At 39.1% G+C, this 15,906-nt stretch overlaps 1 protein-coding gene across 15 annotated transcripts in view; it reads right to left on the bottom strand.

The window, feature by feature from the left end:
• Positions 1–15,906, bottom strand: part of col7a1l (collagen type VII alpha 1-like) — a 428,727-nt gene that overhangs the window by 150,294 nt on the left and 262,527 nt on the right. For 14 of the 15 annotated variants that reach the window (XR_011955318.1, XR_011955319.1, XR_011955320.1 and 11 more), the window contains 9 exons: positions 14,683–14,718; positions 13,169–13,228; positions 10,359–10,403; positions 7,568–7,603; positions 7,031–7,066; positions 6,723–6,779; positions 5,874–5,945; positions 4,990–5,061; positions 3,741–3,776 (listed from right to left, as the gene is read on the bottom strand). Coding sequence is in view for 12 of the 15 variants with exons in the window: in XM_072562892.1 (XP_072418993.1) it covers positions 3,741–3,776; positions 4,990–5,061; positions 5,874–5,945; positions 6,723–6,779; positions 7,031–7,066; positions 7,568–7,603; positions 10,359–10,403; positions 13,169–13,228; positions 14,683–14,718 (450 nt within the window). In the remaining 3 variants the exon portion in view is untranslated. The remainder of the gene's footprint in view (positions 1–3,740; positions 3,777–4,989; positions 5,062–5,873; positions 5,946–6,722; positions 6,780–7,030; positions 7,067–7,567; positions 7,604–10,358; positions 10,404–13,168; positions 13,229–14,682; positions 14,719–15,906) is intronic. The other variant, XM_072562893.1, reaches the window with a different exon arrangement.

A 15,906-nucleotide genomic window follows, 5' to 3' on the forward strand; every position in this document is an offset into this window, starting at 1 on the left:
ATTGATTAATGTGCAGGAAATAGGGGTTCATTTTCAGGTGACCAATGGGATTCCAATGGGGTCTGTGCTGGTACTGCAACTGTTTACAATAAATATTAATAACTTGGAGGAAGGAAGTGAATGTAGTATAGCCAAATTTGCAGTTGACACAAAAATAGGTGGAAAGGCAAATTGTGAGAGGGATATAAACAGTTTACAGAGAGGTATTGATAGGTTAAGTAAGTGCTCAGAAAGTTGGGATTGGAGTATAATGTGGGAAAATGTGAAGTTGTTTATTTTGGAAGGGAGAACAAAAGAACAGAATATTATTTAAATGGAGAAAAACTGCAGAAAGGCTGCGGCACAATGGAACTTAGGGTAGTTGTGCACAAATCACAGAAAGCTCGCACCCATGTACAGTAAATAATCGGGAAGGCTAATGAAACTTTGGGCCTTATTTCAAAGAGATTGAAGCATAAGAATAGGGAAATCTTACTGCAACTGTACAAAGTACTGGTGAGACTACACTTGGAGTTCTGTGAGCAGCTTTGGTTCCCTTATAAAAGGAAAATATAATTTCATTGGAGGTAGTTCAGAGAAGGTTCACAAGGATGATCCCCAGTAAGGGAACAGTCCTTGCGGAAGGCAGAGAAGGGTGGGGACGGGAAGATATGAGGAGGAGCTACCACCCCAAGAGTCTCTGCATCCAACGCATCATCCTTAAACAGTTCTGCCAATTCCAACTAGAGCCTCACCACCAAGAGCATGTTCCTCTTGCCTCTCTGCCATCCGCAAGGACCATTCCTTTCAAGAGTGCTTGGTTTGTGCCACTCTCCCCACCAACCCCCTGAACCCTCAGGTACCTTCCCCTGCATCCAGAAAAAATGCAAAACCTGCGGTCCACCAACCCTCTCACATCCATCAAGGGTCCCAAACAGTCCTTCCAGTGTGACAGAGATTCACCTGCCTCTCTTCTAACCTCGTTTATTGCATCAGGTACTCCCGATGTGGCCTTCTCTATATTGGGAAGACCAAACATAAACTTAGGAAACAGTTCACCAGGCATCTCAGTTGGTCCTGCAGGGGCCTACCAGACCTCCCAGTCACTGCCCATTTTAATTCCCCTTTTCACTCTCTTTCTGACATGACCATCCTTGACCTCCTCCATTGTCACAACAAACCAAACCGCAAATTGGAGGAACCTCATCTTCTGCCTGGGCAGCCTACAGCTCGGAGGACTCAACATTGAGTTCTCCAATTTTAAATAACCTCCCCTTCCCTCGAATGCCTTCCCAGACCTTCCCCCTCCGTTCCACTCCTCCCAGTTACCTACCAGATTAATTCCTCCCATTGACCAACTAGGTCATACCATCTGCCTGTCTTCACCTATCCCCACTTCCCCACCCTGTCCCCACCATCCCCTTTATCTGCAGTTCCCCTTACACCCCCGCCCAGTCCTGAACAAGGGTTACACACCGGAAATGTCAACTTCTCCACCTCCTGATGCTGCCTGGCCTGCTATGTCCTTCCAGTCTCCTGCTTGTCTACAGAAAACTGTGGGGGCAGAGTCCATGTGTAAATTTAAGACTGAGATTGATTCTTGATCAGTAGGCCAAACAAGGGAAAACACAGGAAAGTGGATGTGAGGAATGTTGGATCCACCATGATCTTGTTGAATGGTGGAGCAGCATCAAGAGGCCAAATGGCCTACTCCTGTTCCTGTTTTTTTTAATCATCTTAACTGGGAATTCTAAGGAGCATCCTGCAGTGTGTCTGCTTGGCTCTGATACTAGTAGTTAGTTCTAAAGTACATTATATTCGTTGGGTGGCATGGTGACTCTATAGGACAGCGCAGTGGCTCAGTGGTTAGCACTGCTGCCTCACAGTGCCAGCAACCTGGGCTTGATTCCAGTCTCAGGTGACTGTCTGTGTGCAGTTTGCACATTCTCACTGCGTCTGTAACAGTTTCCTCCCAGTCACAAAAATGTGCATGTTAGGTGGATTGACTAAGCTAAATTAATATATTGGAGGTATAAATCTTTTGATGAAATGAACATCTGAGCCTTTTAGTGCAAACAGGTGGAAGGTAAAGCTGTAATGAGGAGGTGGATGGATGGCAAGTAATAGCCATGTCTTAAATAATTTAAAATTATCGAATTTTACAGACGAGGAAAAGTGGATGCCTTAGCACTAACCAAGATAGGTAGAATAGCAAAAAACAAAAGGTAAGGGAATATAATTTAGACAATCTGAAAAATTATAATTGAAGTAAAAAAATGGATTGAATCACCACTAGGTAAATTATTTCAAAAACGCTCTTAGAGGTGAAAAGCATTTAATGAAATATAATGGTCATTTTAATTAGGCAATGAAAAGGCATTGGAAAGACACGAGGAAGATTAAAGCAGCTGCAAAATGAACAAGGTTGAAACTAAGAAGTGATTTTTGATGTTTTCTTATGATATACGTGCTATATAATTATAACCTGTTATTGCAATATACTTACACATTATACTAGAATGTGGAGGTGGTGGTGTTGGACTGGGATGGACAAAGTTAAAAATCACACAATACCAGGATATAGCCCAACAGGTTTATTTGGAAGTACTAGCTTTAGGAGCATGACTTCTTCATCAGGTCAGCTACTTGATGAAGGAGCAGTGCTCTGAAAGCTAGCACTTTCAAATAAACCTGTTGGACCATAACCTGGTATTGTGTGATTTTTAACAAATTTTCTAGAAGTGGAACCAAGTTATGTACTTTAACATAAGTTATTCTGACAGTTTCTGGTCGGTAAATCAGTACCTAATTAATCACAATGCACTCTATTTTTAAGACAAGTTTTATTGTAACTAAACCACTTATACTTCCATCTCCATTACATTTATGCGCCATAAAATAAGAGAAAGAAAAACCCTCAATAAAGGCATTATACAGCTTGTAGCACATTTGTTATGCTGCTGGTTAGTTAACCGTGCAAATAGAATTATCCTTAAGGCTAAATGCAAAGCAGCACAAACAGAAAAATGTTGCTTTACTTCTGTAGAAAATAAGCCATGCGAGACACTAACATAAATATGAACACACAAATAATGATGCATTGCTAATGATTTCTTTTTCAATTCATAAACCAAGAACAAACATCATAAGGCAGGACACCAACAAGTTTAAAAAAGCAAGAGTGTGATGAAAAAAGACCTTCCTATTTATTTATTTCCTAATCATGTTTCCAGGACATTCCACAACACCCCAATAAAAGAGTTACATTTTTATAGTCAATACAAATATATCAAAAACCGTGGGCAACCTGGCAACAATCATAACATTTTAAAAAAAACTCAATATGTTGGCAACACTGGCAACATCGGCATTTACTGCTCATCCTTATTTGCTCTGACTTTTTCTGGAACCAGTGCAGTCTGTGGTGAAGGTGAATTCTATTTGCAATAGTAGTTAAGAATATAGATAGGTGTGGAAAAATTACATGGGCTATGAATAGATGATGGTAATGTTATTGCACTAACATTTAAAGTATTATCTTACTCAATCCTTCTGCCTTTTGAACCATTTGCACTACCTTTTTCATAACCATCTTGATTATCTTAATTCAACAGTTCTATAATGCATGAAACATGCTGCAAACTTTCTATTTTCACACATAGCTTCCTGTTGTTCAAACTTGCATTGTCTGATCCTTTTGTAATGGTTTAGTCCAGAGTGCCTACTAGATTCTTTTAGCCAAAGTTTTAATTTAAACTTACTGCAATTCCATTGCTGCCATGTTCACCAGGTTCACCCTGAAATAAAAACAATTGTGTTACTATCAATAGGACATAAGCTAAACCTCAATCAGTAATGAACACAGAGATATTACAAGGTACTTATACTACAGAAACAGACACTTCAGACCAACAGTTCCACGCTAGTGTTTATGCTCCACATAAGCTTCATCCCAACTTTCCAGTCAATATACCCTTCTATTTGTTGTGTTAAGAAAATGTTTGACCAGAAATAATTAATGTAGAATATCGTTGACTGGACATTTATCTATATTGTGCATTTATGCATTTCTACTGACTGTAGAAGAGAAAAATGTTACACCTACAAAAACATTAGCTGCTTGACTGGAGTTGCCAAATCTACCATCACCTTGAAAAATATTGAATGACTCTGCCTCCACCCTCTGATGATCAAGAGCTGGAATCCTTGAAATATCTCTTCCAAACAGTTCTGGATATTAAAGGTATATTGGAGCTTCCAATTTAGAAATTGATATTTTTTGATGAGAAAAGGCACCAAGAGACAAGGTTCCAGACAATGCCATAAGACATTTCAACTTCCTGGGTAATTCCTGTGGAGTGAACTGTGTCAGGACTTCCCATGGTCCTAACACACAAGTCCAATCTAGACTTTAGCAATGACGAGCTTCCTATTGGTAGTTCTGGGCCTTTATAAACTGCAAAGAGATTATAGTTAAAGTCCTCACTGTTTAGGCTGATATCAGGAAGCTCTTCCACAAGTAATGAAAAGTAATGAAAATGCAACTCTCTCCACACAATAAATAGTTAAGTCTGGCGCCAATTTAAATTTTAAAAACTGAGGTAGAGTTTTTTTAGGCAAGAATATTAAGTGTTGTGGAATCATGGTGAGTACAAGGGGCTAAGCTACAGATCAGTATATACGAATGTCTGAATGATTGACTGCTGTTCCTGTGTTACAATTTTTATGAACTGCTAGCAGGTTTAATGGGGTTATTAAATGCCTATTATTATTTGCATTAATAGTGATATCACATTAGCAGTGTGATATCAACTATCATGACCTATTTACTGTAAGTAATAAACTGTATTATCAATGGAAAATCAACTCAACAATCATATAACTGGAAGGGATTTACTAATTCCAAGCTAAGGGTTTAGATATCACTCAAAACAACTCAAGCTTCACTATACAGATTATGTCATCATTTCAAACATATTTTTGGAGTTGAGTCTAGACATCAGTACAAACCTTCTGTCCTGCAGGACCTCTGGCCCCAAATAACCCCATTGATCCTTTGGAACCTGATTCTCCTTTGTGACCCTTGAAAGAAGGCAAAAATGATTGTAGATTGTTAGATAATCATGGACCAATCTTGAAGAGAATCAAATTCAACCAGAGAACATGGATGGAGAAAAAGCTTGTCAGCTAATCAAGCCTACATTTTCTAAATATCATGGAAAATCAACCTATTCAGACACTATCTTACTCACCCAACTACTCATCTCAAACATCTATATAAATACGGAAAAAGAAGATAACCTTCAAATTAATTAAACAAAACTTCAGAGTATTCATCTAGTCCCTTCCAATCTAGAACAATAAGGTAAGTTTCCTGATCCCACTCTCAAGAGCAGGAAATGCATTTGACAAGAATGCAAGCCAGATTTCAGATTTATTGCAGTCCTTTCTCTAATCTATCCTCCAAGCAACTGAATCTCTACACTGACTGGGGAGAATGTAGGATTAGTGAATTTACCTCAATATATTCAAAGTAACATTTGATTATCCCAATCTATGCCTGTCCCATTATCATTAAACTCTGAAACATTTGCACTTATTGAGGATTTGCTCCATTTATTCCCACTCTTCTGAAGGAACAATCTAACATCCAATATATGTGAGGTTTCATGCTTTTTGATTTTCTGTAAAATTGCTGAACAATTACAGGCTAATAGAATGACTCTAGGTTGCTATAAAATATTACACATTGTGTCAAAAACAAAATATAGCTTAATATTTATAGGAAGTAGCATGTATAAGAAGCAAGAAGCAGCCATTTAGTCTGATAAACTCAACCCTTTATTGATTGACTTCAACTGGGTAACAGTGATGATAAGGAATGGAATCTTCACCTTAAGTCCTGGAGGTCCATCTTCACCTTTCTCTCCTTTATCACCATCAAACCCTGGTGGACCTCTATCACCCTAAGGACAGAAAGCTACATGATTAAAGAAAGACTTCCATAGTTCCCATTATGCTCAATCATTCTGCAGGCCATGTACAATGCAAAATGTACTATGCTTCACTAAACTTCATACCTTATTATAAAGATCTAAGAAAATTACTTAAGCAAAATATTGAGCCTTTATTCAGGCTGTATCCTACACTATATACATTCATGACTGGTTCACTTTCTTGGTATGATATTTCTCAGTTCCAGCAGAGAAAGAGCCAACATATTTATGTCACTTCTGGTTATTTCTGTAGATGCTGCACTGGTGTGTCAACATAATGTTATGAGTTTGTAGTCAAGTCTCTGAAGTGAGGTCTGAAACCGCAAAATTCTGTCTTAGTGATACCACTAAGACAATGCTGGCACCTTATAACTTAAGATAAAAGCTCGCTTCCATTTTAAATCTCACTTTTCTTTATGATGGTAGTGATAGATTTCTACCTGCTGAACACCTATACTGCATTTCTCAGAATTGAAATCTAGCAATATAGGCCGTATGAAGATGGGAATCTCAGAATCACAGAATATTAGAGACATTTGGCCCATCCTACCTGTGCTGGCTCTTTAAATAATCTATTTAATTAGTCCTATTCTGCTGCCTTTTCCCCATGACCTTGTAATTTAGTTTTATTCAAATTTTGATTCAGTTGATGAATATTTAAAGTAATTGGCAAAGCCTAGTAATCAACATCACAGACATAAATTGATAAGGCATTATTACACAGAGAAAATGACCATGCTTCCTTACTGGTTCCCCCTTGTCGCCCTTGTATCCTTGGGGTCCTGAAATGACTTGTGGGTCACCCTAAAGGAAATAAATAGGAATCGTAGTGTAGAAAGTGCCCAACGTGTGAAATATATTGAACAGATTACCTAAAGCACTTTAAAAGGAAATTGGATTACTATTTGAAGAGGACTACTAAAGTATAATAGGATCAAAATTGGTTTGAGGTGATTCATGTTGAGTAAGACATTGGCAAAGGCTTCTTAGGCCACCTGCCTATTTCTTCACTGTTATTGTATTATAAAACCAAATTTAGAAACAGAAATAGTTACCTTATCACCTTTAATTCCTGGTAACCCATTATCTCCCTGAAATGCAAGCAAAAACACATCAGCATAGTCAGTTTTCACTTTCAGTAATTATCTGGTTGCTCTGAGCTAGAGAATATGGAAGTTATTTATGTCACAGTTCATGTGGAAAAAGAATGATAATAATCATTCATAAAAAGAGAGGCATTGGTTCAAATCCCATCAGCTGCAGAGGTGCTTCATAATACATTTGTAAAAGTTGGTTAAACACATCTAAAAGAAGCTAGAGAAAACCAAGGAGAAATTGCTTCAACCTGCAATGCACTATCTAAAGGGTGGTGGAAGCAATGTTAATGTTACTTCCAAAGGAGAATTAGATAAATATATGAAAATGAAACATTTTCAAGAAAATTGGGAAAACTCATAGAACATGGAACGAATTACATTGCTTACTTGAAAGAGTTGGCATTGACATGACAGGCCAAGTGGTCTTCTACTATTTTATATGATTCTATTAATTAAACACCATCCATTATTTCACCAGTCCACTGAACTTTGTACCTTTTCTCCTTTCAGACCGGGTAAGCCTTTCAGACCCTGTCAAGAGAATGGAGAAAGCATTTTTTAAAAATTAATTGGTCTCTATTACTGATGAAATGAAAGAGTGATGGGAGCTTCCATCTGACTAATAAGCAGACAAATAAAATTCAGTAAGGAACTCTCAGAAACTATACACAGAGCTTCTGTGACAAATAAATAATATTCAACAGTTAAATAAACACAAACCTTCCAAAGATTTAACATCGTAATTTTGTTGGGTTTTTAAATCATACTGAAACATTTTTCCCACCTCAGCTTACTTCCATCTCCTCTGAAGGTTTTGACTCATACTGAGTAAAGTTTCATAGCCAAGAGATAACAGGAAAGAGAGACAGTAGCAAATGCAGTTTATAACTTTAATATGTTATTTCTTTCACTACAGGCGGCATGGTGGCCCAGTGGTTAGCACTGCTGTCTCACAGTGCCAGAGACCCAGGTTTTATTCCAGCCTCAGGCGACTGTCTTTGTGGAGTTTGCACATTCTCCCAGTGTCTGCGTGGGTTTCCTCCGGGTGCTCCAGTTTCCTTTCACAATCCAAAGATGTGCAGGTCAGGTGAATTGACCATATTAGATTGCCCATAGTGTTAGGTACATTAGTCAGGCATAAACGTAACGGAATGGACCTAGGTGGCTTACTCTCTGGAGGATTGTTGTAGTCTTGTTGGGCTGAAGGGCCTGTTTCTATACTGTAGGGAATCTAATCTAATCTAATCTAGTGATCCATGGAGACCAATATTGAATATCTCAAGTCGCTGTTATTAATAATCAAGAAATGTATGTGGAGTAAAGATTTACTTACCATGTAGTGTCATATTGGTAGAACTCAATAGTTGCATGTAGCCAGCAAACCAAAGCACCTCTCTGCCTGAAGGAACTTATGGGAAATGAAGATGTGCAGGGTCTCATCTAGGATGGAGGTTTTTTACACTAACAATATACAATTGAACTTCACTTGTGTTATTTATGTGCTGGGGCTTGGAGGATGGTGAAGCACAGGTTCTTAAGAAGCTGAAGGGACAGAAATTGATGAAACCCCTCTACCTCATCCTCTTAGAATTAACAAATTAAATTCAAGGCAGTACAACAAATAAAGGAGGAAATACCAGAAGTATTCAAAGTTATTTTGACAAATTCATTTGAACTAGGAGATTTAAAATGGGCATATGTGTCTCGCTTATTCAGCAAGGAAATAAAGTCATACCTTCTAGCTACAGTTATATTAATGTGATCATTTATCAGAAACTCATGGGACCCAGAGTGAGGACAAACCAGTAGAACACTAGATAAATAAGTCCTGACAAAAGACTACTAAGACAGATTTAGAATGGATGAATTTTGCCTTAACAGCTAACTTTATGTGAAAAGGTAACACCCTGAAGCAAGTAGGTGAACAACATAGCAGTAGCTCAAACCCACAATCTTTCAAACATTCTTGATATGAAGGATATGCCAGGCAATTGGAATGTGGCTCTGTAACACTCCTATCTCTGCGTCAATATTCTTATGAAATTCCTTACCTAGTGCCATAATACATGCTACAGTGGAATGATATCTGTCGAGCTGCCGGTTTTGGACTGGGTTAGACAAAGTCAAAAATCACACAACACCAGGTTATAGTCCAACAGTTTTATTTGTATTCACAAGCTTTTGGAGTGATGCTCCTTCGTCAGGTGCAGTGAACATCAACACAGAGTTTATAGGCAGAGAGTGTGTGTGTGTGTGCTTGAGAGACTGTGTGTGAGTATGAGAGAGTTTAAGTGTGCGAGAGAGCATGTGACAGCATCACCTTGGTAAATTGTTATGACCTCTCTACCCTAATTAGTTTGTACAGTTTTGGATTGCTTATTACACTCTCTCTCACTCTCACACACATACGCACACACTCTTTTCTCACACAAACACACCCACACACTCACACAGACCTTCTCACACACACACCTGCACACATACTCTCTTAACACTCACACACACTGTCTCTCTCAAGCACAGGCATGCGCGCACACACACACACACACACACACACTTATATAAATCTATGGGGTGAATCATTTCATCCAAGATGTTTGTTTATTTGCAGATACATTCTATTTTGTTCAAAAAACACACGATTTGTGTCTTTTGTCAGTCAGTCAGTGTGGCATTTTATAAGTTCCTGCTTTCAGAATAAGTCCAGTCTGATTTAAAACTCAGGGACAGATTCTGAACAAAGCCTCACACCTACAATACAGTCTGACCTGAGAGATCACCATTTGTATCTCTGCCTGATTGAAGTTTGGAATGTTAGGCAGACTCTGATAAAACCTTTAATAATCTTGGGGCAGTGACTTGAAACAGATTCTGAATTTGCATCTTAATCAATCGAAACTTGTATCTCCTTTCTAACAGAGTTCTTCATCAGCCACTTTAGGTTTATTCACTTCGCTTACACCAATTATATGATCCTTGTTCTCTCTGCCTAAAAACTCTGTCAGTGTTCCCTCTCTCACTGCACCTGATGAAGAAGTGTTGCTCTGAAAGCTTGTGATTTTAAATAAATCTGTGGGACTATAACCTGGTGTCGTGTGATATTTCACTTTGGATAACCTGAAGGAGTCAGTGCATTATGACTGGAGGGTGCTGATTATTACAGCAGGGAGAATTGTTGAAACAAAAAGAACAACACAAATATACGTTAGCATGTAACTTCTGAAAGAATGTTGTTTTGAGACAGTTCTACCCATGTTGTTTGGTCAGCCACATTCCAGCAACTTACCGTGAGACCTGGGCCTCCAATTGATCCAGGAGCACCATTAACTCCCTAGAAAAGTTTTTTAAAAGAATGACCATTAGATTTTTATCTATAGTGTAATTGATAGTGTGAATGTTTATACATATTCCTTCTGTTCATGCAGCATCCCAGAAGTGTAATATTTCTTGACAATAAGTTTCTGACATGACTAGTGTGGGACATTCCAATTCGGACAGACTGTTGAAGAGAGAGTTTGATGAGCCAGGGTGACTGCTGAAGTTGATAACATTTTTGTCCTTTCTTTTTACTCAATCTCAGACTAAAAATATTGCATTATTAAAACAGGTTCAAACAAGAAAATGAATTATAAAAGTGAATAGTGACTACTACTTTCATCAAGAGCAGATGGTTTCTGTCCTTAATAATGTCCTTCAAAGTAGCTGACAATGTTATCTCATTTTGGCAGTAACTTAAGCTTGACTTATAATGAAATAAAAACAAGGTGCTGGAAAAACCCAGCATATTTAGTTAGAGAGAAGCAGAGTTAACATTTTGAGTCTGATGTAACTCCCCTTCAGATCAATTTAATTTGGCTAAGTTGCTTTGTACAATGAAAATCCAGATCATAACAACATTCTCATTTGAAAAAGAGGTGGATGGAGAGGAAAAAAAGGAATGAAGGCAAAAACTAAGCAAAAGGACAGAATAACGTGTTTTTGAGAAATGAGCCTAAAAGCAAGAGACACTTCTGCTCGGAAGGTGGGGATTTCACATTTTCTCACATGATTCTGTCTTCCTCAGCTCATTGCATTCGCACTCACAGGTAACATGGCAAATTTTATGGGCAAGTGGACAGGAGATTCTGCACCCTGCAGGATCTTCCAGGTGCCATATTTAAAGGTCACGTGGACAGCACTTCACTCTTTCCAACCCAGCTGCATTACTCAATCTTGATCTAGCTACATCTACAAACACCCACCACCCTTTGAAATGTCAGAGATCTGACAAAAAGCAGCACTTTAGTCATACCTCCCTAGAGTTATCTTGAAATACCCAGGAAAAGGGAAATTCTTTCCCCAGAGATGGCAACAGGAGGCCGTTCTGGCTGACAAGGGCAGCTTGGACAGAGATAGCCACTGGGTGCTTCAAGAGTACCTGGCTCCTGTACTACAAGAGGATGAATAATCTGCTGTCCCTTGTCAGGGTATATACTATCTATTTATTTGATGCTTTATGCCCTATGAGCGTGAATTAATATTGTAAGGTTACCACTACAGAGGACTGTCAGATACAAGATTGGATGCCTGGCACCTCCATCACATGCCTCATGTGTGAGCAATGTAAGTTACTTCACTGCAGCTACCACAGTGGTACTGCCTCTTACACATCTCCAGGATTCACTTTAAAACAGAAAAGGAGCTACAACACTGAGACACCATCAGTTCATTAACCTTTCTTCACAATTAGCAGACCAATCACATCTAATAGCTTTTCCCCAGAGGCTTGCAAGTGACAAGGACACAACCACAAAATGTGGTTTTGGAATGAATACCTCTTGGATACATCAAGCACGCTTTCATACAATGATTTATTGCTTTTTATCAACTATAATTCTTTGATGACATTTAATCACCTTTCATCCAGAACTCTTTAACTCTTAAGTTCCTACACACCGTATCTTTCTTACTGGTAATGCGCACAGACAGTCACAGTTCTGGGGATTGACATCTCTACAAGAATACAGGCAGAATGCTCATGTACCCATGTTAATGTCTCTTGATGCTTTTCATCTTCCACCAGAGAAGAACCTGCATAATAAGGTTGAATATGTACAGACATGGGATTGATACTTGACATAAGGCTCCTGTCCCCATTCGAAGAGCAGGTTGCTGAGCTAGCAGCTGAACAAGGAGAATGCCTGTGTTAAAGGTGAGAAAGCCTCTAATTTTGCTAGTCTTATTTATATGTCAAGCATTAATGTCAAAATTAAAGCTCATAATGCAAACATATCTTTGTGTTTTTGCCTGAAATCTCTGAACAAAAAGAAGATCCATTGTTCAGGACCCATCTCTACCAACCCACAACCAATCCTCGGGGGAAGAAAAATTATGAACCTCAGAGGATGGACTGTCAAGTCCTTCCTTCCCACCTTCCACCAGCACAAACACACTCACCTCAATGGATAATCCAACAAGATTTTGCTCAGGATCGCAATCTGGTGGGTGCAACACTAATATGGGCCATAGCTAAAGGAGGAACAAAATGGCCCATATCAGATGAACTCTCATGGGAATGTAGCATGAACAACCTAGATTCTGGTACCGAGAATGGCTCTAATGTGTTAGGTAAGGGGTAAATGTAAATGTAGGGGTAGGGGTATGGGTGGGTTGCGCTTTGGCGGGTTGGTGTGGACTTGTTGGGCCGAAGAGCCTGTTTCTACACTGTAATCTAATCTAATAATGTAGTGAGGAATACGTCAGGTTCCAAGCAATCGATTGTGATAGGGGACTTTCTAGTGAGAAGCATAGATAGACATTTCTGCAGCTAGCAGCAAAAAATCAGAATGGTGTGTTGCCTCCCTGGATATCTCAGCGAAGGTGCAGAATGTTCTCAATGGGGAAAGGGACCAGCAGGATGTTGTTGAACACATTGGAACTAACGAGACAAGAAGGGAAAAGGATGAGATTCTGAAGGAGGGATATAGAAAGTTAGGCAGTAATTTAAAAAGGACCTTCAAAAAGGTCTGGGCAGGCCTGAAGATAGTTAGAGTTAGAGCGAGAGTTAGAGGAAGAACAAGAGAGGGAGAACCAAATCAAAGAATCTCAGTATCTTACCCTACGACCAGGAATGCCTAGGCTCCCTCTTGGTCCTCGGGCCCCCAGTCCAATGTCACCCTGTTATAAGCAATCATAAAACCACACCCCTGTGACAACTTTAATTACAAAATAATGAAGTATAACTAACAATGTATTGATTAATCAAGTGTAAAATATGACAATGTTAAAAATTCTTCACTCTGAATTTGATAGCACATGAAAGTAAGTGGTCTGTCTAGCTTGAACTTCGGGCCTAGAACTGAATAATACAACCGGTTACATACTCACATCTATTTGAGTAACCATAATATTTTACGTGTCTTGTTTAGTCAGTTCTGCATATTGCCTTTTATCAATATAGGAGGAAGTGACGACTGCAGATGCTGGAGATCAGGAGTGAAGAAGGGCTTATGCCCGAAACGTCGATTCTCCTGCTCCTTGGATGCTGCCTGACCTGCTGCGCTTTTCAGCAACACATTTTTCAGCTTTTATCAATATACCAATATTATGTCTTAAAAGCACCGAATTGGCTCAACTTTCATGTGCATAATACAAGAATAAACTACAACTCAATGAGGAAGCAGTGATCAGCAATGAAAATCATGAAATAATGGATCAAATACAGACAGCCGAGCAAGCAACAGTGATGACTACAAAGCAAGACATAAAATGATCCAATCAAATAGATCAAAGTGATTTTGGAATTTTGCCCTGCCTGCTATCTTAGATTTTCACTAAGCAGAGCACTTATCAGAGAAATAAGGGGATTGAAAAATATGTGTTCCTTGTGACTCCAGTGAATTATTAGTTCCTTCCTCATTCCTTCTTTTTTCAATCTTTTAACTCTTTTTGGCTCTTAATCTGCCTGAAAGCAGAATAAGAAAGACCACTCTCCTACTTCCAGCCAAGACTGGAAACAGAAGTCCAGGTTCTATTAAAGTCCCAATCAAAATGTTGTCTCCTAAAATTCAATTCTGGTATCAACTTTCCTTCCAGGTTGGATTCACAGTTTTAAAACCTACTTCATTGAAAACAAGTATGTTCCTGGGACGTGTGCTTTCCTGGCATCTCCAGCATTTTATTTCCCATCCCAAGTTTTTCTTATTTTTAAATTTTCTTTTTGAATCACTGTAGTCTGTGTAATCTAAGTGTTTCTAGTCGTTTGACACAATGGAATGGCCTATTAGGCCCTTCAGAGGACAGTTAACAGGTGACAGTTTGTCTGTGAGAATGCGTGTAGTAAAATTCAAAGCAGACTGGTTAGGAATGGTGGTTTTCCTCATTAGGGACTTGGTAAACTAGTTTTTAAATAGCATTCCAGCTGCTAAATGGGGACTTTCACTGACAACAACTTTTAAAGTCCTGAATTCCATTTTTTAAAATGCAAGAATCGGGGTTGAACTCAGGATTATCAATACATGCCCCTGGTTCACTCATTCATTGACATTACCGGGCGTTATCATAATCCATACTGGAGCTTGAAAGCTGTTAATGAATGGAAAATAGAAAGAAAATGGTTGAAATTAACTTACCTTCGAACCTTTATTGCCAGCTTTCCCTGGAAGACCCTGAAAGTTAGAAAGGAAGACAAAATGTTTTCAGTGTGGGAAATAGATACTGCAGGCACAAATGCTCATTTGGTTAACTGATGTAGCATCATAAAGATCTACCCAGGTTTCCTGAGGATATACTGAGTTGCTGGCTACTACAAGTGGCCCACTACAATGTGCTCTGAGATAAAGCCCATGTTATTGTGTCTGCTGTGCACAATGGAACATATCAACATGGAGTTATTATGACACCACACAGATCAACTGGGGGACGTGATTTCTGCTCAGCATAGGTCCAGGCAGCACTTGATTATCAATTTATTTTTTAAAATATGCAGAAGGAAGCTGAACCCTGCTGTCATGTTATTTAAAGAGTAACATACTGCTGGACTGTTAGATTTTTGGACCATTTCCATTGTAAAGTACCTGAAAGTTTTCTGGAAGTGTTTTGGTAAGTTCCTGCATTTGCCAGAGAGAGTTTCTGCATCTTTGTGATGAATGGAGATGAGTAGGTGACCTGCGACACAAAAGAAGGGAGAAGAATGGAGACAGCAGTGCCAGTGCCTGTAGTTCTGCAGGATGACAGAGAAATGGAGGAGAGGTGTGGAGATGGCAGACACTGTACTATCTCCTTTGTCAAGATGGAGCCACTCCTTGTCAGTGAGAGAAGGCTGTCTGGCAGGGCAAGCAATGAACTCAGTGTAATGATGTGCAACCCCATTAAGATTTCCTTCCGTTTAGCTGGTAAATGAGCCACCTTTCTGCACAGCCTGGTTAAAGCCCACACATGTTGGTTTAATGTGCCCATGATAGAAGCTTTCAAGTTAAGTTTAGTGCCATGTCTAAGTTGGTGGCTATGAGTGTCAGACTAAGTCATGAACCCTCATTAGTTGTACTATACTTTTCCTCTCTTGGGGGTTGACAATTGGCAGCTGTTGAACATCTGAAAGCAGAAACTCAGAGGGAAGGTTGACTTGACAGAAAGTGTCCAGGTGGAAAGTAGAAGTTACATGGTCACACATACCTAACACTATATAAAACAACAAAAAAAAGTCATCTAAATTTGTGTGTGTAGGGGGTTGAGAAGGGGCATGAGGCAGGAGCACGCAATCACACTCAATTCCCTTAGAATGTCTAATGTTGCAGCCCTTTGAGAAGCCAGCACCATGATACAGAGAATTATGTCTTCAGTATGGCTCAGGAGAT

The sequence above is a fragment of the Chiloscyllium punctatum genome, chromosome 44 (genome assembly GCF_047496795.1).
Source record: "Chiloscyllium punctatum isolate Juve2018m chromosome 44, sChiPun1.3, whole genome shotgun sequence".
Classification (NCBI taxonomy): Eukaryota; Metazoa; Chordata; class Chondrichthyes; order Orectolobiformes; family Hemiscylliidae; genus Chiloscyllium; species Chiloscyllium punctatum.